Genomic DNA, 21,948 nt, shown 5'->3' on the forward strand with positions numbered 1-21,948 from the left:
ACGAAAGAAGTGTCCAAGTCTTCCTGTCCATGCTTAGCGAACTTTGTCAAATATTGGACACAAGGTTTCAGCGACAGCCTCATCGAAGCATTCTACAAATAAGCCAGAAGGCCTGTAAGCCAGCGACACTATCCTCGAGCGATATAATAGTCATAGCGACCTAGTGGCCGGCCCTGACGGCTGCAAGGCAGCTATAAATGATTGAGAGCTTCTAACGCCTGGAAATTCAGGCAAATGTTTGGCCAGAGCCACCCCACCTTTCTCGCAGCTTTATACCAGGATCGTTCGGGGGACTTGCCTCTCCGAATCCCGACAATCTTATTCAAGCAATCTTTATGTACTCTCACGTGGCCCTGTTGGTAATCGAGTTTCATGACGTGATGAAGCCAAGCACCGCTGATTGATAATCACCACCCGGGGTCTCGCGTATGCCAGCTTTTTAGTCCGGAGCTCGAGGTACAAAAAGAAGCAAGCGAACGACGCTCAAAAACCATTATCTGTGATATGCCAAAAAGTTCCAAATGTCAACCCAAACCGCCTTCCTCGTTACCGAGATCGGTCAGCCACTACTTAAAGCTTCCCGTCCAATCCCAAAACCAAAGGATGGGGAAGTCTTGGTCCAAGTTACTGTTGCAGGCCTGAATCCACACGATGCCAAATGTCGTGACTGGGGTCTGTTCATCAAAGATGTCCTACCAACCGTGCTAGCCGCAGATATCGCTGGTGTTGTGACCCGCGTCGGTCAAAATGTGACTCAGTTTAAGGAAGGAGATCATATCTTCGGACAAGCCTTGCTGCCTAATTCAGATAGCGCAGGTCTTCAAGAATATGCAATCCTCGATGCAAGATTCTCAGCCAAAGTTCCTTCGGGCTTCACTGATGCTCAAGCGGCTTCGCTACCGACCAATTATGTGACTGCTGCAGTCGCCCTCTTTGATAAAACCTGCCTAGGGCTCCCGGCGCCGTGGGATTTTGCAGCGAAGAGCTTTGACTATAAGTCGACTTCCTTGCTGATTCTCGGAGGTGGTTCGAACTGCGGGAAATATGGTATCCAGCTCGCTGATTTGGCAGGTATCGGAACCATCATCACCGTTGCCGGGTTGAGGGGCGCAGCGGACCTGAAAGCTCTAGGTGCTACTCATGTTATCGACAGAACCAAAAGCCCGGCAGAGATTGCTGCAGAAGTGCGTGAAATTACCAGAGATAATTTGATCTATGCAATCGACATGATCAACCCACCTGAAAGCCAATTCATTGGCGTTGAAGCTTTGTCGAATTCAAAGACTGGAAAGCTTGCTCGGTTGCTGCCAACTGGCCCGTTCGATGAGACAAAGCTTTCTAAGAAGTCTGCGGGCTTTGAGGTTCTCAATGTGTTCGGTTCATCGAATGGGAGACCCGATACCGGGATTCCACTATGGGAGAGGGTAACTGGCTGGATTGAACAGGGAAAGATCAAGCCTCTGGGCTACCAGGCCGTTAGATTTGATCTAGATGCGGTCAATAAGACACTCGACGGGTATTCGAACGGAAGTCTGAGTGGTCAGTGGCAAGTCCACGTTTAAAAACATCGGGCTTAGCGAATGATCTCGCTTGTTACATTCCTAGTACATACATGCAGTTTGTCGTCTATCTATTACTACAACTATGCCAAATAATTCAATCCATGAATCAACGTATTTTCTTCCATCCCCATAAAGCAACACTTTGCACAACAGGTCAACAGTCGTGTCCAAGCGCAAGAAATCAGCCACGCGACCGAGGTGGTCAATACCCCAATATGCCTCTTTCTTACCTTCGGCGTTAGTATATTCAAACCACGTCAGACCGAAAGCACCAGAGGCAAAAGCTTTCTGAGTATTCTCTTCGAATAGACTCTTGCCCTCGTGCTCGGTCGACTATTCAAGAGACTGTGGTGAGCTTGGGTCCGGCAATAAGCATGTGGCTCAAGACTTTCATTGGACGAACTGGATTAATCATACTACCTCACTCATAAAAGTCGGCAGAGGCAGGGCGCTAATATAGACAGAGAATATAAAAATTGACTTGGAATCTCGATCGAATATCTCAGTTCTATGGCTAGGGGACGACTAATTGAGACGTAGTGAACGGTTTATGGGTTATAGAAATCCAGATTGATCTTTGGGGGCTTGGCATTGTGGCTATTGCAAGGCTAGACTAACTATGGGTATCCGAAACCGAGTGCTGCAATCGAAGTTTGAGCATAAGAGATAGCCTTATCGGATCCCCACGCCAAATACAATTTGGGTTCTTATGATATCGGCTGGGGTCTAATTTTCAAGATACATGTCGTGTTCGTATTCCTTACTCCGGGCTTCTGTATTCGGGCCCAAAACCTCAGAGTAAACAAACGAGCTTCAAAGACAATTAGAAAACTGAACCAGCGTCAGTTTATCAATGGAATCCAGACCATGCTTCCAGGTCTTACAGTGCAGCTGAATAAACAGCCTCGGAGCACAACCTCTCTCACCTATTATTAGTCCCACATTGGTGCATAGATCAGCACGGCGGGCGACATTTCATTGGCACCGATAGCCCCACGGGGACACTTGCCGGTGCTGAACGAGGCATGAGTCGCCCAACGTCACTCTGTGATAGATAATAATCAGACTTTTGATTGATATGCGAAGGTGGATACTTTGGTCTACGCATAGCCTTGTCTCCATGTTAATTTTGCAGCGAGGTCGTAGGGAGCTCTCACCATAGTGCCAAATTCACACCTCATCATCTTTAATCATGACGGATCCATACATCGACCAAGGGTATCAGCTGGGTGTGGATGTCGGCGGTACATTCACTGATGTTTACGTCCTCACCCCGCACGGGAAAACCGTTCGAGCCAAAGTCCCGACCACCATCCTGGATCAAAGCATTGGGATCCAGAATGGCATCGCGAAAGCCAGAAAGATACTTGAAGAGGAGACTGGATGGTCGGGCGTTTTTCAGTCCATCCATCATGGTACAACGACCGCCACCAATGCTGTTCTGGAGGGAAAGGGCGCCGGCACTGCGCTTGTGGTGACTGCCGGCCATAAGGATATCCTGGCGCTACGGCGCTCGCAGATTCCAGGTGGTCTCAGGTGCTTGGCTACATTGGACACCACCGGATCCCATTGTTCCCTTGGAACGAGTCGTACAGTGCAAAGAGCGCATGTCAGTCTACGGTGAAGAAGTCACCCCTGTGGATATTGACGATTTACGAAATGAGCTGCGTGAGCTGGCGAAGCAAAAGCCAGAACCTGTCGCTATTTCACTCCTGAACTCCCACAGCAACCACGAGCATGAGCGTGTGGTTAGCGAGGTCGTGCGCGAAGAGCTAGGCTCAGATATCGCCATCATCTGTTCAGCGGATGTTCTTCGTGAAGTGGGCATGAGCGCACAGTGACCACATGCACGAACACTCTCGTGAAGCCTGTTGTGCAGACTTATCTCCGCAATCTCTCAGAGGCACTTGCTGCTGAGAGCGAGACGATCCGAGTTTTGAAAAGCGATGGTGTATTAACAAGCTTAAACCTTGCTTCTGAGCTACCAGTGAATATTCTGATGTCGGGACCGGCTGGCGGTGTCAAGGGAGTGGCCGACGTTGTTTCTCGAAACACTCCATACAAGAATCTGATTACTTTGGATATGGGTGGAACCTCGACAGACTGCGCACTGATTTATGACGGTAAGCCTCAGCTACGACGAGAGACAGTCGTCGGGAATCTGTCGGTTCGTTCCCCGGCCGTCGACATCAAGACGGTCGGCGCGGGAGGTGGCTCCATCACCACGTATAAGGAATTGACTGAGACTCTCCGTGTCGGGCCCGGAAGTACTGGTGCGGTCCCAGGACCCGCATGTTATGGGAAAGGTGGACGTCAGGCGATAGTGACAGACGCAAACTTGGTACTCGGTTACTTGCCCAAAACGCTTCGGGGCGATTTCGCCCTGGATGTGGCGGCATCTATGTCCGCCGTGGAGGCTATTGCGTCTCAAATGAAGCTCCCTGTTACCCAAACAGCCGAAGATATCATCACGATCATCAACGAGACCATGTATGGTGCTCTGCGTTTAGTTTCTGTGGAGCAAGGATATGATCCTCGCGAGTTTGCACTCGTAGCGTTTGGAGGGGCTGGTCCTTTGCATGCCAATGCTATGGGACAGCTTCTTGGAGCATGGCCTGTCATCATCCCTCCCTCTCCTGGTATCCTCTGTGCGCAAGGAGACGTTACCACCAAGCTTCGCCATGAGCAGTTGGCCACCTTTATTCACCTTGTCTCTGAAATCACTGCCGATCAAATCCGGGGTTTATATGAAGGACTTGAAAAACAGTGCCAAGGGACTTTGCAAAAATCATCTGGTGAAAACTGGCCCGTCACCTGGAAGGCTGCATATCAGGCGGACCTCCGCTATAAGGGACAAGCTCTCACAATCACAGTCGATCTGACAGCCGATGACTTGGTTGCTGATACAGCCAATTGGCATAATTTGCTGCGACAGAAGTTTTGACCAGCAAAATGAGCAGCTCTTTATCTATACCTTGCCCGACTTTGAGCTCGAGTTGATGCGTCTTGGAGTGGTCCTTGAAGATGCTTCGCCAGTCATCAATATACCTCGAGTTTCTAAAATGACAATTTGCGAGCCATCTATGGAGGCAAAGATCGGCGAGCAGAATATTATTGTTCAAGGGCAAGAGCAACTCGCCACAATATGGGATCGCCCAAAAAATTAGCAAAGAGGGGACTAAGGTTTTGGGTCCCTGCATCATCTCAGAAATGGATAGCAACACTCTGGTTCTACCCGGCTATTATGGCGAAATCGACTCTATCGGAAACATTCTGATTAATCCTCAAAATGGTGCGTCAGCTGCTGCCACAAGCCATATAGCTGAATCGGCGAACAACCTTGTCAAGTCCAGTCCTTTAATTCCAACTTTGATCTCTTCCACCTTGGGCTCCATCCGAGGCGAGATGGATCAGATGATGCTGCGTTGCAGTATGTCACCGGCAATTCGAGAACAACAAGATGAATTCAACGTCATTACTGATGCCAAGGGGAAAATGTTGGTAGCTCAATTTGGTAGCTTCATCACCGAATTCCTTAAGATATGGACCGGCACAATCGAGGAAGGTGATGTATTCATCACCAATGACACCTATCAGGGAGAAGGTGCCATCAGTCACCTCAACGATGCAATCGTCTTTCTGCCCATTTTCCATGAGCATCGTCTCGTTGGATATGCTTCTCAATTTGGACACTTGACCGACGTCGGCGGTATCGTTCCTGGTAGCATGTCAATCAATGCCACCTCGGTATTTGATGATGGTGTTCAGATTCCGTGCATCAAGCTCTACTCGAAAGGAGCTATGAAATCTGACATTGTGGAGCTTCTGTGTCGCAACTCGAGACAGCCGGCGTGGTATCGCTCTGATTTGACTGCCATCGTCGCTGCATGCTCTATGGCCGAGAACAGAGTGCGCGAGCTAGTCAATCGGTTCGGTCAAGAAGTGTATCTAGCTTCCTGTGACGAGCTGCTATACCGAAATCGCACTGGCCTAGCGAAAATCGTCGAGAGACAATTTGATGATAAGGAAAGCAACTTCACAAATGTTGTGGATGATGATGGTCATGGTGTGGGTCCCTGGGCACTCAGTTGCTCCATGAAGAAGGTGGATGGCAACCGTCTGAAGTTTGACTGGAGTGGCACTTCTCCTCAGAGTCAACATAGCATCAATTTCTATTTATCGGAGACCATGTTCAAGATGTTCATCGGGTACTATCTGATTGCGGCTGCTGCTCCGGGTACAGTGATCAACGATGGATTCCACGATCTGATCGATGTTCATATTCCCAAGGGAAGTGTTCTCAAGCCAGTTCGGCCTGCTCCAATTTCATGCCGTACACATCTTCTCGGGCGCACATTGAATATCGTACAAGCCCTCATCGGCCAAAAAGACGACACTTACCAGGCAGCAGCTGGCTTCAGCGACTCGCCTCACTTCTTCTATTCGGGATTCAAGCCGAACGGAGAGTGGTACCAGCTCTACCAGATTGGTTTTGGAGGTGTTCCTGCTCGTCAAGCCGGCGATGGCCCTGACTGCCACTGCCTCTTCCCAGCAATTAAGTCCATCCCAACAGAAAGTATCGAATTGGACTACCCACTGCGCATTGAGGCGAACGAAAGTGTGGCTGACAGCGGTGGACCGGGCTTTTATCGTGGAGGCAACGCGCAACGCACTCTGTACAGATTCTTGGCCAAAGGAGAATTCAGCGTCCACGATGATCGTTGGTTCACCAAGCCGTGGGGACTGAAGGGAGGCAAGCCCGGCCAGAGATCTCGAAAGCTGCTTTATCGTCACTCCAAATCAGCGGATCCACCGGCGGAAGTCTTACCATCGAAGTGTGATCATATTTGTGTGGAACCCGGTGACCTCTTGGAATGGATTACCTGGGGTGGTGGTGGACTCGGCGATCCGTTAACGCGTCCAGCTTTAAAGGTTGCTCTCGAAGTTCACCGTAAGCTCGTCACATTCAAGGGAGCTCGTGATGGTTATGGTGTGGTTATCAACGACGACTTCACGGTAAATGAGTTCGAGACTGAGAGCCTGAGAGCACAGATGCGTCTTGAGCGCACCCCGCTTGAAGAATCTCTGGTTTACGATAGGGGCGGAGATATTGAGACCCTAAGGAAGACTTGTCTTGAGGAAACTGGACTGGAAGCCCCTCGGCCTCAGTGGGAAGCAGATCCCTATGGTCCACATGTGGGGTTGGACTACGTGAAGGAATGGTACGCGGACATGAAAGTCAGTCAAGGATGGGAGGTTCAGTAGGGCAGATGAAGTTAGAACCAACTCTCTGTTAAGCCATAGCTACTTAATTTGATTGGAGATAAGGTATCAGTCTCCTGTTTTCTCGAGGAATATGCGGCAATTTCATTTCCTTGGCCCCCAAATGCTGGATGAGACATTCGGGACCGCTTACTCGTAAGATAGAAGCTACTGGATAGTTCGACATTTCATTCGAGCCAGCAAAATTGTATTGACTGATCTAGATACTGTGCAGAGCTTCATTGGATTCTCCATAGTTTTGTCATAGCTGAAGAGGAAGTATTACAGAGCCAGGTTAGCCACCCAGGGTTATCATTAAGTAGCGATACTGACTGGTCAACAAACCTCTGAAACCTCTGGCAACAACTACAAAGAATTCAAGTCAAACGCTGGTGACCCTTGTTTTTGACCCCCAAAGTTAGAGTCACCCAGTGCAGCACCGAATGTCCGCGGAACCCGCGCTTCGCAGACACACTGGCCCATTGCCCCTCGCCTTTGTAAATGGTTCAGGAAAAGCAAGCCCTCCAAGGTATAGAGCTCCAATATTCGGTAGACCGCGTCCGTTCAAGCCACATGTTATGTTGGTCTACGTCTTCGAGATCAGTCCTTCCCTGTTAGTGGGCTTTATGGAAGTTCGATTGACTCAAAGGTCGAGTGTGTTGGTTGTTGAGGCAACACTCATACCCTAGCTTGCTTTGAATCTTGTTCAAAAGTCAGTGTTGGATTTGGAGTTAGTATGGTAAGACTGGAGTGCAGTCAAACAGAATGCGAGCTCCAGAAGGGTCCTCGTCCGCAGGAAGGAAAGGAGCGTAGACCTAATGCGGTCTAGTTGAAGCCCTGTGAGGCCTCAGGCCGCTGATCAACATTGTTCCGCTTTTGGCGGCGCCGAAAACGGCAATGATCGTAGTCTGGCGGGCGTCACAGAGTTGATCTTCCTCTTCGTTTTTCTTTTTTTCTCATTTTCATTGGATTTATGACTCGACATTCAAACTCTTGAACAGCTGGACAGCTCTGAGACCTCTCACTCAGTCCCTGATTGACCGAGATGTGCTGATCGGCCCCGCTCCCCACTCCGGAATCCACGGCTGTCGTCATCTGCGGGCATCTCACATCGCCCGAGTTGATTTAAATTGGAGCCTCTCCAAAATACTTCGTGCTCCGAGCGTGGACTCGCCCTTGGCATCGCTGCGCGGTTTCATATTACGACGCGGTGGATTTTACTGCTCCGTGTCCTTATCTTGGTATCTTGGCTTCTGCGGGTGGCGTGTTAACTGAACACTGTTGACAAAGATCATAAAGCCTTCTTTTTTTCCTCGTTCTTTCCCCTCCCTCTTCAATCACCCTACCTCTGAATCATCCCCATGCCCCTCACTATCCTCTCCGGGTCGCAGCTTCGCGCTCTGCTGCTCTCCCTCAACCGTGATGAGATCGTTACTCTGCAACGAAACCTCGCTGATGCCTTGCGCGAATACTCCACCGGATCACAGGAAGAAGGCTGCTCAGCGACTTATCAGCCCCAGCGCACAGCCATCACTCGTCACAATGGCTGCACTACCCTTTTCATGCCCGCCACCACGGGCCAGACACTCGGTATCAAGATGATCTCGTTGCAGGACGGAGGAACTGCGGGGTGTGCCGTGGAACGCAGTGCCGTGGAATTCAGCGATAGCGACGCACCTTCTAAGCGGTCACGGAGCTCCGTCCGCAACTCGGTGGCGTCGCTCTCTTCGGAGATGAGTGACCTGTCTGTGGGATCGTCGGTGGAAGACAACAATTCTACAACCACTGGGACCAGCGGGACTGGAGATAGCACTGACGACTCGACTCTACTCTCAGGATGTGTCAATCAGCTACCAGTCAACAGTCCGAGTTTTTCAAAGACGATGGGCGCTTGGCCTGGTGTGGGCATGCGAGATATGTCACCAAAAGGCAGTGTTACACTCTTGGATAGCCAAAGTCTACCCTTTGGGCTTATAAATGCCCACGAGCTGACAGCCTTTCGCACTGCACTGGCTTCGCTGATGATTTTCAACAAGCGCAAGAAGGTCCGCACCCTTCTAGTCTTTGGTGCTGGTACCCAGGCTTACTGGCATATTCGCTTGGCGATGATTCTCCGCGGCGACGAGATCCGACGGGTTTACATCGTGAATCGATCATTCGACCGTGCTGCTGAGCTTCTACGTGATATCTATCAGGCTGAGAATGCGGATTGGCGCGGGGATGCTAAGTTCTCCGCCATGAGCACTGACTTTGGCGAGTACAGTCGAATTCTGAAGGAACATGTCCGCAAAGCAGACGTGATTTTCTGCTGTACTCCTTCCGCCGAGCCTCTTTTCCCAGCAGAATACCTCACCTCTCGCGAGGGCCGCCAAAAGGGCCGGCTGATCGGTGCAGTCGGTTCCTACAAAGCTCACATGGCCGAAGTGCATCCTGATATTCTTCGAGACGAGGTTAATGTGACACCTCCCCACCGCCACTTCCACAAGCATACCCGACGAAGCGGAGTCGTGGTTGTCGACAGTCTAGACGCCGCCATGAAGGAAGCTGGCGAGATAATCCAGGCCGGAATCAAGCCTACGCAAGTCGTCGAATTGGGTGAGCTTATGATGGTCCGTTATGCAACTCACAACTTGAGTGAAGAAGAGGCCGCTGAGGAAGAGAAGAGTCTGCGCGAATGGGTGGAGCGAGGGAACGTTATCTACAAGAGCGTCGGGCTAGGCCTGATGGATCTGGTCACCGGCGGAGATCTGGTGCGCTTGGCGCGCGATCGCAAATTGGGAACCACCGTAGAAGATTTCTAGAGAAGCTCTTGTGGACTGTTTACTTGTATTGCTTCTCTGTATCTGTTGTATACCCTAATTTATCTCTTTACCATCAATGCGCCCTTGACCCTGAAACCTCATTCATTATCCCTCGTACCTTTGTCTTTCCAGGCTTTTTTTTTTTTAAAAAAAAAGCCACCCCTAGATAGGGCTCACCACCTCTTCCAAGATCCACACTACTATGCTGTTATCGAATGGAAATGAAGTTGTTGAAGTCGCTGACCAAACGGTGACTTTTGTATGGCGTGTGGCATGATGTGCGGGAGTCTGCGTCATTGCTAACATCATACAGTCAAAAGGTACACCTCGTCGCATTTGATTTCTTCAAAGGAGAATGTGGCCCCCAGAGGTCATTATTCATTGAAATTCGATCGGCATAATTGTACCAAGCTCTACACCATTTTTCCTTGATACTACCCTCATCTTCTACGAGACGGCCATTGGCGTATCCCCGCATCAGTGAGGGGCAGCCCTTTCTGAGGCAAAACGAGCTTTTTCCGTCTTAACTTTAAATTTTTGTATTTTTTCTTTCCCTTTGTCAAGGTGAAGACACTACCCCAAAGATCAGGAGCAGACGTCTTGCTTGACACCATGCGAAACACAACCTGTTTCCTCCCCAATGGACTCACTTTCACCGTGTCGCCCGTTTTTGGTGGGGTCACCTTTAAATCCAACGACGCGAGCGCTCACAACTCCACCTTTCCACCAGGTTGGACGATTATCATCCACAGTGAGAAAACTGCTGGGAAATCCCCCGAAGAACGCGGTAGAACAGGCTCTGACAAAGGCCTCCCCGCTGCGGAAAATGACGACCAAAACTTCTATCGCTTCACCAAACCCACCTTGAATCGCGACTGCCTCTACATCTCCTACATAGTCAACCCACCTTCTAGCGAATTCAAGCCCGTCACCTCCCCGACACGTCAGATCGCCATGATGCTCTGGGCCACAATGTGTTGGTACTTCCACGAGCCCGAACCGGACCTGCACCTGGACACGGCAGCATCGAGCGCGACACCACACTCGGGAAAGCCAACGGGGGATTGGCGAGTGAACATCAAGCGTGAGGGAATCTTCAAAGGCCGAAATCTGCTCCAGAAGCTCGAGCGAATGGGCCTGATGTGCAGCGAGGACTCTTCCGTCGGTCTTCAACCCGTCGAGACACGCGACTCGAGCAGCTGGTCCAACATGTTCGTGAGCCGTCGCAGCTTCTGGCAGCTCGATCCGCGCCTTTTCCTATTTACTCTCACACCTCGTGCACCTTCTTCTCCCTCTTTGACCCCCCTCCAATCTCGGCATGCTTCTCCGGCCCGCGATGTCCTGCCCAACCCTGGGATGCTGCCACCAACGGAAGCAGTTTTCCATACTACGAATGTCCCGCCATTCAGCTCGAATGGTCCTTTCACGTCGGCGAGCCACTTGCCTACGTATTATCCACCTGCACCTACGCAATATACATTCACCAATGGAGTCCGCCACCCCATTCGATCCAAGCCGCCACACCAAGGCGAGGTCTTCTACGTGCGCTATATACCCAGCGTGGCCCAGTGGCTATCGTTCCGAGTACCGTACCTTCCTATGACTACACCTGCGCCAGCTTCTGGGTCTAGCAGTGGCAGTCGACCGCCGACGCCCAAGGCTGTGAGTTCCTCGGTCACAGGGATCGAGCAGCATCTCTCTCTAAATGTCCCTTCTGATTTGGACACCTTGCATCGGTGGATGAACGATCCTCGAGTTGACGCGGCGTGGGGTGTTGGCGGAGAGCGCTCGGTTCAGGAGAAGTTCCTGCTACAGAATTTGACAAGCCGGCATAGTTTCCCTGTGATTGGATGCTGGGATGGAAAGCCGTTTGGATACTTTGAGATCTACTGGGTAAAAGAGGATGGACTGGGACGGTTATTGGATCATGTCCATAACTATGATCGCGGTATTCATCTTCTTATTGGTGAACAGGAGTTCCGGGGTTCGCACCGCGTTGCCATTTGGCTGAGTGCCTTGGTGCACCACTGCTTTGTGTCGGATATGAGGACTGAGGCGGTATACCTTGAACCCCGGGTGGATAACACGAAGTGAGTGCTGAGAAATATTCAAAACAATATTAGATACTAATGTCTGTCCAGGCTCATCGGCTACCTCCAAGACGCAGGCTTCTTCAAAGAGGGCGAAGTGAGCTTCCCGCACAAGCGATCCGCTGTGATGAAGATCAAGCGCGAGTTCTGGGAAGCTCCAGCTCTGTAGATGGGAGCTCTTATATGTCAATTATGTACATGACGAGTAATGAACTGCTTGAATTTTGATTTTTTGATTTTTTTTTCATTCTCTTCTATTGAATGTTACCCTCTGGATGGGGCGGTTATTGTGCGTCATCATGGCTGGTGAGATGACTACACTTTGTGTCTTAATCTACATAGCCTAATCAACTCAGATGTGTTCATCGGCTACTCTCCACATCAACCCTGAAATCAACCGATCAGCCTTCGAGGTACTTGCGGGGGTCTTCCCCGCGCCTGGAGTCGGTGTTTCTCGGCCGCCAGCCACAAATTTCCATACTTCAATCTAATTACATCCGTTCTGGGCTTTCATCTCGAAAATCACACCTCCGCCATCAATTCATTTCAAATGATCCAAGATGACCTCCCAAATCCTGAAAACCATAACTCGCCGCCCATCAGGCACAATAGCCCACCTTACAATATCCCGCCCGTCCAAACTAAACGCCCTAAACACCCCCCTCCTCCTCTCCCTCCCCTCAACTCTCAAATCCATAGCATCAAGCAACAGAGACCTTCTCGCCGTGGTCCTCACCGGCGCCGGACCCAAAGCATTCATCGGCGGCGCCGACATCGCCGAAATGGCCTCTCTAGCCTCACCCTCCGCAGCACGGGAATTCATCACCAAGGTCTCTGATGCTTGTAGCGCAGTGCGCGAATGTCCGGTCCCCGTCATCGCGCGCGTAAACGGGTACGCACTCGGCGCGGGATTAGAGATCGCCGCGTGTTGTGATTTTAGGGTTGCGAGTCGAAATGCGGTCTTTGGGATGCCCAAGGTAGGTAACTCTAGTTATATTTTCTCTGTTCTATGTTTCAGGGAGAAGTTTCTATTCACGCTACCTTTTTCAAAGCTGACGAAGAAGGTTCGCGTTGGCATTCCTAGTGTTGTCGAGGCGGCGTTACTTCCTGGACTGATTGGATGGGGCCGGGCGAGACGACTTCTCATGCTTGGGGAGAATATTGATGCTGAGGAGGCGCTGAGATGGGGGCTTGTGGAGAAGGTTGTTGAGGTGGAGGAATTGGATGGTGCTGTAGAGGGGTGGTTGGGTCTCTTGGATGGGAATGGACCTTTGGCTGTGCGGAAGCAGAAGGCTTTGATGAGGATTTGGGAGAATGAGTCGCTGGATCGGGCTATTCGGGCCGGGATTGATGCCTTTGGAGAGTCTTTTGTGGCGGATGCGCAGGAGAGACGGAACCGAGCACGATGATGGGTGCGTTTTTTCAAAGGTAAGGGGAAGAGGTCTTGAATTTGATATACTTCGATGTTCTTTCATATCATGCATTATGAACAAATCCAAACCTTTTGATGATCTCAGATCCGAAATCCACTATATACATCCCTTTTTCTCGATGCCAATGCATCGCATCCTAACATACACACCGCCACGTTCCAAGTAGTATACATCCTCCGCTTTGTACCATCCAATTATAGACAAGCAATCTACAACTTGGACTTGAGCAAGTTGGAGATCATCTCACGACCGGTAATGCGGGTGGTCGCCCAGAGAGTAGGGAAGTCCAGGGTGGAGGAGAAGGTATCGGCGTAGCCGAAGAAGAGCATGGGAGGGATCCAGCCACGGGCGTACTCGAGCGCGAAGCACGACGACTCCATCTTGTACTGCTTCACCTCGCCACGTCGGAGGTGGTGTACGGTACCAGCCGGGTAAGCCTCGGCTTCGTAGGACCCAGGGACGTAGGCGAGCTGGGTGCCGTGCAGAATGTTGAAGTAGTCGTCCGCGGTGTGTCGGCCGGTGTGACCCTCGGTTCCGACGGCGGTACCGAAGATGATCAAATACTCGGTGATACCTAGGAGACGTTAGTCAATTGGCGTTGATGCGGAAGGGAGGAAGACGTACTGGCGTGGATAATGTACATGGCACCCATGGCACCACCCGCGTTGTTGAACACCCACTCCTGCTCGAGATTCAGGTGATCCGTGCCGACCGTAGTCTCGAGCTCGGAGACAATGAAGTTGACGACTGAATTGGTATCTTCGCCATGGGCCTCGATGGCGCGCTGGGACAGGTCGTGCAAGTGCTCTGGGTCGAAGATGTAGAACTGGTCCAGGCGCGCGTCGAGAAAGCTATAGACGGCAGAGAAAAGGGCCAGGAAGACGGCGAGGATGCTCAGGTTGCGGAGGGAGAAGCAGCAACAGCCGCAGCCCGAAGGCTTCTTCGAGGACTTGGAAGGCATCTTGGGGTTTGTTATGAAGCGAAGGTCGAAATCCCAGAATGAAAATATCCCTAGCACGATCCCCGGTGTTCCGCTTTGTGGGGCTCTTTTCCAGCCCTCGATGAACACCCTTATTTTTGGCGATTGAAAAGAACGAGATGGAGGAATAGAACGACAATGAGTTGAAAGGTAACCAGTGGCGCTCGATTGGATTCGTCTCTTGAGTGTCTATCTCTGTCCTTTAAATCTGTCTTGTCGTGAAGCTGGGATGAAGTTCGGTGTCCGCGGGTGCATCTGCAGCCCACACGCCATGTCGGATCGCCCCAATCCGACTCGTAACCCGCTTGGAGTGGCCTTGGTTTCAATAATATCTGTGAATAATACCTCAGGACATGATGTTTTTCTGATGACCCTACCTGTCTATTTCTATTCCATCATTTGGGGGACTGCTGGACTCTTGATCTTTCGTCGTTGGCAAATCCACCTGGACCAGTACCAGACCTGTGCAAGCCGGGTGTGAAGACCTGGGGATCCCACCTATATACTGTATTTCGAAAAAAGGCTACTTGTTGTTCTTTTTGTATTTGGTCAAAGCCAGTAGTTGGGGATAATATAGAATCAGATTCAAGTGAGAGAAGCATTTGCGTATCAATATATCTCTCCGTACCCATGTCGCAAATGTATATTTTGAATCGCTCACTCGCGTTAATAAGTTCCTAAAAAGGATTCATAGGCTCCAGCATTTTCATTTCTCATGGCAACATCTGTCTCAGATTTATATTGTGGCTCAAAAAGAAAACATCTTGAAGGAATCAATATACCTCGGCTCGTTTGGTGATCCAACTTGGGCAGTTCATCTGGCGAGGTGTTCGCGTATTCGATAGACGCTGATCATCACTGACTCCATAGCGGCCCTTCCTCCGAACTGATGCAGGAAGCAATGCATCGATCCTGGAAGCCTTTCATATCATGCAAACATAGGGGTCAATACTCTGCTAAAACCGGATGCGGGGTGCATACACGCAGGGTTCATAGGCCGGGACTATAGCGACGTGGCTGAGGCTTTGATACAAATGTTCCGCCAATGTCGGGAAAGCTTGACGTTCCCTGACGATGATCAGCCAAACATCATTCTCAATAATGGCCTGACGATGCATATGACCTGAACTCCTGGTTCTCGGACTTTCTCACCCCTTCTGATCTCGAGGTTCAGGGGGGTTAAAAGCTCGACACAAAGGCAGACGCCCCTGAAGCACATGGCCCCAGTGACAGGTCTCGATCGCTCGACTTCTTAATTAAATTGAATTAAAATTTAAAACCTCTGAAGATGTTCGGAGGATCTTCGGCATGATATCCAAAAGAGATGTTCTGGCCGTGTTCTCGATCCAGAGGGCTCCGCTGAGCGGGCCGACGCCGTCGTCTCAGATTCGCTGTTTACACACGGAGATCTTCCGGAAACTGCATAGAAGCTCCAGCAGAGTGTTACGTTCGTGGATTAAACCCCAGTCGCGGAGAAATATGCACGGTAGACTCGATTCAAGAAATTGTCGGTGGATTCGATGATCATTTCCTTGGGCTCGGGATGTCTCAAAGCTTAGAGTTATTCTATTTGTCCTAGCGACTGTCAGAATACCCGGTGGAGTCCCGGCGGATTGAGATGAGACAGGATTGCTCCGTACTCTATATGGAACAAGCACCCAATGCTCCGCGGTGGGACTCGATCGCAGGATATAAAGTCATGTAGATGCCGTGTTTGTCGGATCGTTGAACCATCGTCAAGACCACCTCGGGAATTCGCTCCTTCTTTATTGCTGGCTAGCCCACTGTTTACCTCCAGACCATCACCATGAAGACCTTCATCACTCCTTTGTCGCTCCTCTCCCTCAGCCTCGCTAGCCTCGGCACTGCCTCTACCGTTCCTACCAGGAGCTTGAATAGCCGTAGCACCGAAACCTGCCACCAGTGGGGTACTATCGAAACCGGCAGCTACAAAGTTTACAACAACCTCTGGGGCCAGAGCTACGATGAGGCCGGCAAACAGTGCACCACTGTCAACTCCCTCAGCGGCAACACCATCTCGTGGTCCACCTCGTGGTCCTGGTCCGGTGCTAGCAGCCAGGTCAAGAGCTTCGCCGACGTTTCTCTGGATTTCACAGCCAAGACCCTGAGCAGCATCAAGAGCATCAAATCAGTCTGGAAATGGAGGTAAGAGATACCCCTTTCAAAGGACAATCGGCTTTTCTGACTCTTTCACAGCTACTCCAACACCAATATCGTGGCCGATGTCTCCTATGACATGTTCCTGAGCTCCAGCGCGTCCGGCTCCGAGGAGTACGAGATCATGGTCTGGCTCGCTGCCCTGGGCGGCGCAGGCCCCATCTCCTCCACTGGCTCTGCCATCGCCACCACCACCATCAACGGCGTGACCTTCAAGCTGTACAAGGGCCTCAACGGCTCCATGACCGTGTACAGCTTCGTCGCCGAGTCCGTCACCGAGAACTTCTCCGGTGACATGCTCAAGTTCTTCACTTACTTGATTCAACACGAGGGCCTGAGCTCCAGCCTCTACCTCGTCGATGTTCAGGCCGGTACTGAGCCCTTCACTGGCACTGCCGACCTGACCGTCTCCGAGTTCTCTGTCGCAGTTGTTTAAGAGACTGAATCATGCGATTGAGGACTTAGTCCGTTTCGCCTTGTATAAATAGTTATCCTTATAGTCTTAGTCATATTCATAGTGAAAGATGTGACATCTGTTATCTCGACCAATTCATTGGGATTCCGATTAGAGTGCTGAAGCAAGTTTCTGCTTGATCCATAATACGTTTTGGCACGCTGTTTCAGCTCGTCCGCGGGTTCTCCGCTTATCGCTAGTGGGACTGAATTAGAACGCTATGCCATCTTGAAACGTGATCTTGTTTCAAGTTCGCTGTAACGACGTTCGTCATTAGTTGGACTATTGGTCTATGCTCGCAACGGTCGGAACGAGCGGAGAAGACACGAGTCAAACAAAGTCGAGCGAGACGCCGAGTTCCTGAAGGGACACTAGTTGCTCTAAGTAACATCGCTCGTTAATATGAAATCAAATCAATGCGATATCTTCGGTCATTTCGCGATGACGCCCGGGGTAGGACATGCCCGTATTGTGCTCATTACTCCGTAGCGCGGATGTGGAGACGTCAAAAGGCGCCAGAATCGAGCGCGTAAGCTCTAATAATAATCGACCCTGCCTTGTGAATAGATTCCGCCATCCATTTCACATAGAAGCGCTCGCCCCTAGAGAAACAGCAGGATAAGCGCTGGGCGGGTGGGTGGGGACTGTAGGCGTTGGGGACGGGCGCTTATATAGAAGTCGCAGAGAACATGGCCGAAAAAAGCCTCCGCGAGTGCTTTTTTTTAGACCCCCGATGCAGGTCGGCGCAGGTCGGAACATCCGGGAGTGCAGGTGCATGCATCTGAAGAAAGCTGGAAAAAAAAAAGTTGGGCGCGACCGCGACACATCCAACCTTGGCTCCATGTCCTCCATTTCTAGAGAGAGGCAGCGTGCCTTGGACCAGAATTGATCTCATGCGAGGTGCACGCACTATTCACCCTTTCTGACATGTCAGGCATTCGACTATTGTGTGACAGGGGTCATTTGGCATGAAGGCAGGGATCCGATCCCGCACAGACGAATCTGTCAGGTCGAGTCGTTCGCCATTATTATTGGGAGTTCGCGGGCGCCAAATTGAAACGCGACTTGCCACATTGTTGCGAGCTGGTGAACCTTCCAGCCCCATAGGTCATCTTTGCTCTGTCCACTAGGCTTCTCCTTTGGGTCTTTTGATCGTTTTTTTTCCAGCTGGATCCCCAAATTACCCCCTTCCACTTGTCCCTAATCCGGACGGGGGGGGGGTTTCATTCTATAGTTAAGTGTTTCGTGCCCTGGAGGGGGCGCGTACGAGTACCTTTTTTTTTCTTATCCTCTGTTTAGGTACCTAGGTAGGAGTTGAGGTAGGAGTTGAAAGTATGGCAGATGGGATGGAATCCAGTCCTGCTTTTACCCCCGCGTCTCACTCCCGAGACGGTCGCGGGTTTCATCAATAGTTCCATAGTCGAGCGAAGGATTAGATGGGTAGGAGGCTGGCTCCAAGTCCAGCATAGGCCTGCTCCACCGGGTGGGCCTAGCGTTGATCTCCTCGCGGCGGTGGAGTGGTGTCAATTGTGGCCTTTTGCCCCATTCTTCCCCCAGCGCTTCCAGGGACTTCTATTATTGGGAAAAGCATTGGATTTGAGGAGATGTTCTATATGCGATAGATGGGTGAATATGGTCAGACCTTGCCCGATGAAGTGCTATCGGGAGGCGGGTTGAATCTAGGGATGCAGCACAGACAAGTTTGATCGCGAATAGTTACATACCCGCGTACTAGTCTTGCACTTTCTTTTGCGGAGGCTCGAACCGTAGACTCGCGCTCCACTACATTCCAAAAGGACAGACCAAAGCCCCTCCTTTCTAGGCAAAAGGGTTCGAGCATCTCAGATCCAACTATGCAGGTTTACTCGCGCTCCTCCGCGACGTGCCCCTTAGCCCCCGGCCTGTCCAGGACTTCTAACTGGACCATGCAGACCTTGCAGCTCCTGTGTGCCCCCCTCCAGCCGCCCTCTGAATGGCGCATACCGGAGCTATATCTATCCCCCCAGTATTCCCTCCCTCAGATTCTTCACGGGATTCCTTCACATGCCCAACGTCGTCACCCATCATTTCCGTTCCCTTTAATACCGTCGTTTGAACCCGCTCCCTAACCCATCAAGACACACATCAATAATTGTCCCACCGTTCCAGTTTCTTCGACCTATTGCCATAGTACCCAAATTTCTGTGGACGCTGTCTCTCGGCTGAAATTCTCCGCTTCGGCAGGTCTCACTATCCGGGAGAAAGTCAGTTAGGGCTATCGCTCGATAACAGGGTTGACACGACAACCTCAACTATCCTTACCGCAACATTCTTTTTCCTCCAACTACTTGACATCGTCCATTCGTCCTGCTGGTTCAGGAATTTGGCGTGCACGTTGACTTTTTCATTATCTTGACTGTCATCTGCTTCGACCTCTACTTTTGCCTTGTTCTTTTTGTTTCATCGATACCTGACACAAAGCAAAGCTCATTATCTTTAATTGTTTTCATAGTCAACCTGCAACTCTCTCTTGAGATTGAGCTTGACCTTGACCTCTTTGATCTGCCTTTCTTAAGTCCTACATTGTGGGACCCTTTTAAAGCAGCCAATCCTCCGCCTCCTTCCACCATTTTTTCTTTATCCAGTGGTCACAGTGAACACAGGCAACATGAATTATCAAGCATTGAACCGAGCAGCGCTCGATTCCTTCGTCACTCAACGAGTCTCGCGGGAGATGGTGACATATCTGGCACAGCAGGCCTCGCAGGTCATCCGATGTGAGGCCCATGTGACCAACACCGTCAATCAGCACGGCCAACCCACACCTCCTTCGACTCCTCCTCTGGACCCGGCCGACCAGCTGCCCCCCCCTTCCTTCCATCGAAGAGTTTATTGCCTCTCTGGTCGCCCGCTCCCAGGTCCAGGTGCCCACCCTCATGAGCTCCCTCGTCTACCTCGGCCGTCTGCGTGCCCGTCTTCCCCCAGTCGCCAAGGGCATGCGTTGTACTGTTCACCGCATCTTCCTCGCCTCGCTCATCCTGGCCGCAAAGAATCTGAATGACTCCAGCCCTAAGAACAAGCACTGGGCTCGCTATACCGTGGTGAAGGGATACCAGGGCTTCGGATTCTCCCTGCCTGAGGTGAACTTGATGGAGCGTCAGTTGCTCTTCTTACTCGACTGGGAGACTCGCGTGACCGAGGAGGATCTGTTCACTTCTTTGGAACCTTTCCTGGCTCCTATTCGTCAGCGTCTACAGGCTGTTGAGCGCCAACGCAAGGCCGAAGAAGAGGAACTTCAGCGCAAGCAACAGCACCGTGAATGGTTAGTACCTCCCTCAGAATGCATGCTCGCCTGGTTTTGATCAAAGGCTAATGAAAATTAGGCGCCGTCTCCACCAATCTGCGGACATGCTGGCCAACCGCCTTCGTCGTCAGAAGATTGATGCCCGTAGTGACAACCGCAGAGCCGTCGACAACTCTCTCCGTCGTCTGCCCAGCCATGTCTCCTGCCCTGCCATCCACAACCCAGACAGCTCGCTTCAGTTCGTCACTGAACAGGAACGCTACAATCCTTATCCTCGCGCACGCTCATCCCCCAACCGCCCTGGCCGTTCCATCTCGCCCCCCTCCATCCGAGATGTCCCCGGTCTATCTCACGCAGAGACGTTTAATTCGCTGTGCTCCCGCTCATCCAGCACAGCCCCCAGCTCCCGCGGCACTCCTGCCAGTATTAGTACATGCTCATCTCACGGAACTGACGATGTGATGCTCAACGACCCGAGCTCCAGCCCCTCCGTCTCCCTGACATACGGCTATGTCACCGTCGGCCCCATGGATTCAAAGCAAGCCTTCGAACCCACTCGCCAACCTTCCAAGAAATTGAAAGTCACCGGCCACTCCCACAGCGGAGGCTTCGTGGCACGCTTCTTGGCCTCCGCCACCGGTTCCTACATGGGCAGCCGTATCGGTCGTCCCCACGCATAAGTCGAGCCGGTCTCGCCATGTGACCGTTCTCTTTGGATTCCACCTCCTGACTACCCTATTTTATTACCTTTTATCTACAACCCAATTTTTCCGCTTTCCTGACAAAAAAAAAGCATTCAACCGTTGATACGCATCTTCTGTGACAATACCCTTCGTTTACGCTACCGCCTTTTTCTTATCTATTGATCTCCATGTCCGCGAAATAGACATGTTTCTTATTCTCACACTCTTTACTACTGCATTGGCACATGGCGGCATTGGCGTTTCTGGTCTTTTGGCTTTTCTGTCTTTGACTCTTGGTTCTGGTGTCGGACTCAGGTTGGGAAGGGATGCTCTCTAGACCTTTGCTGTATCTTACGGATGTATTTATCCCTTTATTTCCCAAAGTCCCGGCGTTGGACGTACCTATAATGAAAATTCATACATGTGAAACTTTTTTCCATCGTACTTTTGTCCAAATTCCCCGGGCGGAATAGAATTCAATGGTGCGCATGCCTTGCTGATTCGCTCCCGCTTGTGCAATCGCGTCTTGCAGATCCTGGGAGTTTCCGCCGGGGGGGGGGACAACTTGGCACTTCAGCTTGGTGAATCTAACCACCTGGATTGTCTTTAGAACATTTGCTGACCTGGCTGATGACACCTGATACCCATTGAAACACACCAGCCGGCCTTTCCAGTCTGCATGTGAGGACCCGGTTGTCTCCGACCCGCTCAACTAGAGGCATCGAGGAATGCAGGGCACAAGTAATACACCACACCGACATAGCAGAATAAACGAGAGCGAAATGAAACAGAATCAAGCAGTCACCCTTGATGTTTACTTAGTGAGCCTGCCATCGCCAATGCCCATTTTGAGCGTACCCAGTGGAATTCCAGCGTTTATGGAGATTCGTGAAGCACAATCTTACAGGTCATTTCCAAAGCGAGGGCGAAGGATTGAACTAGCCGGTGTGAGTCTCAGAGAGTCAAGTGAGGCACTGCAGGCTAGCTATTCTGCTTGTTCCGTCCTTTGAGACAATACTGAGTCTTCGCTTCATCTGTACAATTGATCGTCTCAATCTTTTACTTTCTGTTGGCCTTGATGCATAATGAAATTCGTCCCAAAGACCGACCTAGTATCCGGTCGATCTGACATTGTCGTGCGCAGTGGACATCCACTCCGGATGACCAATGATGTGTTGAGTATAGGGGAGAGTGGGGGCAATCCGATCTGATCCTGAACTGTG

At 51.1% G+C, this 21,948-nt stretch overlaps 9 protein-coding genes across 9 annotated transcripts; 8 read left to right on the forward strand and 1 right to left on the reverse strand.

Moving 5' to 3' along the window:
- Positions 1–521: 521 nt before the first annotated feature.
- N7477_003968 (zinc-binding alcohol dehydrogenase family protein) lies at positions 522–1,562 on the forward strand (the record flags this gene model as incomplete). The annotated part of the gene is made up of 1 exon (XM_056965631.1): positions 522–1,562. The coding sequence occupies one exon, from the start codon at positions 522–524 to the stop codon at positions 1,560–1,562; it is 1,041 nt and encodes a 346-aa protein (XP_056825584.1).
- A 1,192-nt stretch (positions 1,563–2,754) lies between these two features.
- Positions 2,755–4,506, forward strand: N7477_003969 (hydantoinase/oxoprolinase family protein; the record flags this gene model as incomplete). Its single annotated transcript, XM_056965632.1, has 3 exons — positions 2,755–3,036; positions 3,089–3,382; positions 3,430–4,506. 3 exons carry the CDS (start codon positions 2,755–2,757, stop codon positions 4,504–4,506), a joined length of 1,653 nt encoding a protein of 550 aa, XP_056825585.1.
- Positions 4,507–4,772: 266 nt separating this feature from the next.
- Positions 4,773–6,827, forward strand: N7477_003970 (hydantoinase B/oxoprolinase family protein; the record flags this gene model as incomplete). Its single annotated transcript, XM_056965633.1, has 1 exon — positions 4,773–6,827. The coding sequence occupies one exon, from the start codon at positions 4,773–4,775 to the stop codon at positions 6,825–6,827; it is 2,055 nt and encodes a 684-aa protein (XP_056825586.1).
- Positions 6,828–8,185: 1,358 nt separating this feature from the next.
- Positions 8,186–9,625, forward strand: N7477_003971 (putative proline utilization protein PrnX-like; the record flags this gene model as incomplete). Its single annotated transcript, XM_056965634.1, has 1 exon — positions 8,186–9,625. The coding sequence occupies one exon, from the start codon at positions 8,186–8,188 to the stop codon at positions 9,623–9,625; it is 1,440 nt and encodes a 479-aa protein (XP_056825587.1).
- Positions 9,626–10,237: 612 nt separating this feature from the next.
- N7477_003972 (GNAT family N-acetyltransferase) lies at positions 10,238–11,884 on the forward strand (the record flags this gene model as incomplete). The annotated part of the gene is made up of 2 exons (XM_056965635.1): positions 10,238–11,715; positions 11,767–11,884. 2 exons carry the CDS (start codon positions 10,238–10,240, stop codon positions 11,882–11,884), a joined length of 1,596 nt encoding a protein of 531 aa, XP_056825588.1.
- Positions 11,885–12,275: 391 nt separating this feature from the next.
- N7477_003973 (uncharacterized protein) lies at positions 12,276–13,124 on the forward strand (the record flags this gene model as incomplete). Its single annotated transcript, XM_056965636.1, has 1 exon — positions 12,276–13,124. The coding sequence occupies one exon, from the start codon at positions 12,276–12,278 to the stop codon at positions 13,122–13,124; it is 849 nt and encodes a 282-aa protein (XP_056825589.1).
- Positions 13,125–13,357: 233 nt separating this feature from the next.
- erg2 (C-8 sterol isomerase ERG2) lies at positions 13,358–14,109 on the reverse strand (the record flags this gene model as incomplete). The annotated part of the gene is made up of 2 exons (XM_056965637.1): positions 13,358–13,722; positions 13,773–14,109. 2 exons carry the CDS (start codon positions 14,107–14,109, stop codon positions 13,358–13,360), a joined length of 702 nt encoding a protein of 233 aa, XP_056825590.1.
- A 1,825-nt stretch (positions 14,110–15,934) lies between these two features.
- Positions 15,935–16,741, forward strand: xgeA (putative endoglucanase; the record flags this gene model as incomplete). The annotated part of the gene is made up of 2 exons (XM_056965638.1): positions 15,935–16,293; positions 16,345–16,741. The coding sequence occupies 2 exons, from the start codon at positions 15,935–15,937 to the stop codon at positions 16,739–16,741; spliced, it is 756 nt and encodes a 251-aa protein (XP_056825591.1).
- A 2,665-nt stretch (positions 16,742–19,406) lies between these two features.
- N7477_003976 (cyclin family protein) lies at positions 19,407–20,722 on the forward strand (the record flags this gene model as incomplete). The annotated part of the gene is made up of 3 exons (XM_056965639.1): positions 19,407–19,625; positions 19,657–20,060; positions 20,122–20,722. The coding sequence occupies 3 exons, from the start codon at positions 19,407–19,409 to the stop codon at positions 20,720–20,722; spliced, it is 1,224 nt and encodes a 407-aa protein (XP_056825592.1).
- Between the last annotated feature and the right edge of the window lie 1,226 nt (positions 20,723–21,948).

This window comes from Penicillium maclennaniae (genome assembly GCF_028827695.1).
Source record: "Penicillium maclennaniae strain IBT 15551 chromosome Unknown utg000003l:1.0-5670915.0:1.0-5674809.0, whole genome shotgun sequence".
NCBI classification, from domain to species: domain Eukaryota; kingdom Fungi; phylum Ascomycota; class Eurotiomycetes; order Eurotiales; family Aspergillaceae; genus Penicillium; species Penicillium maclennaniae.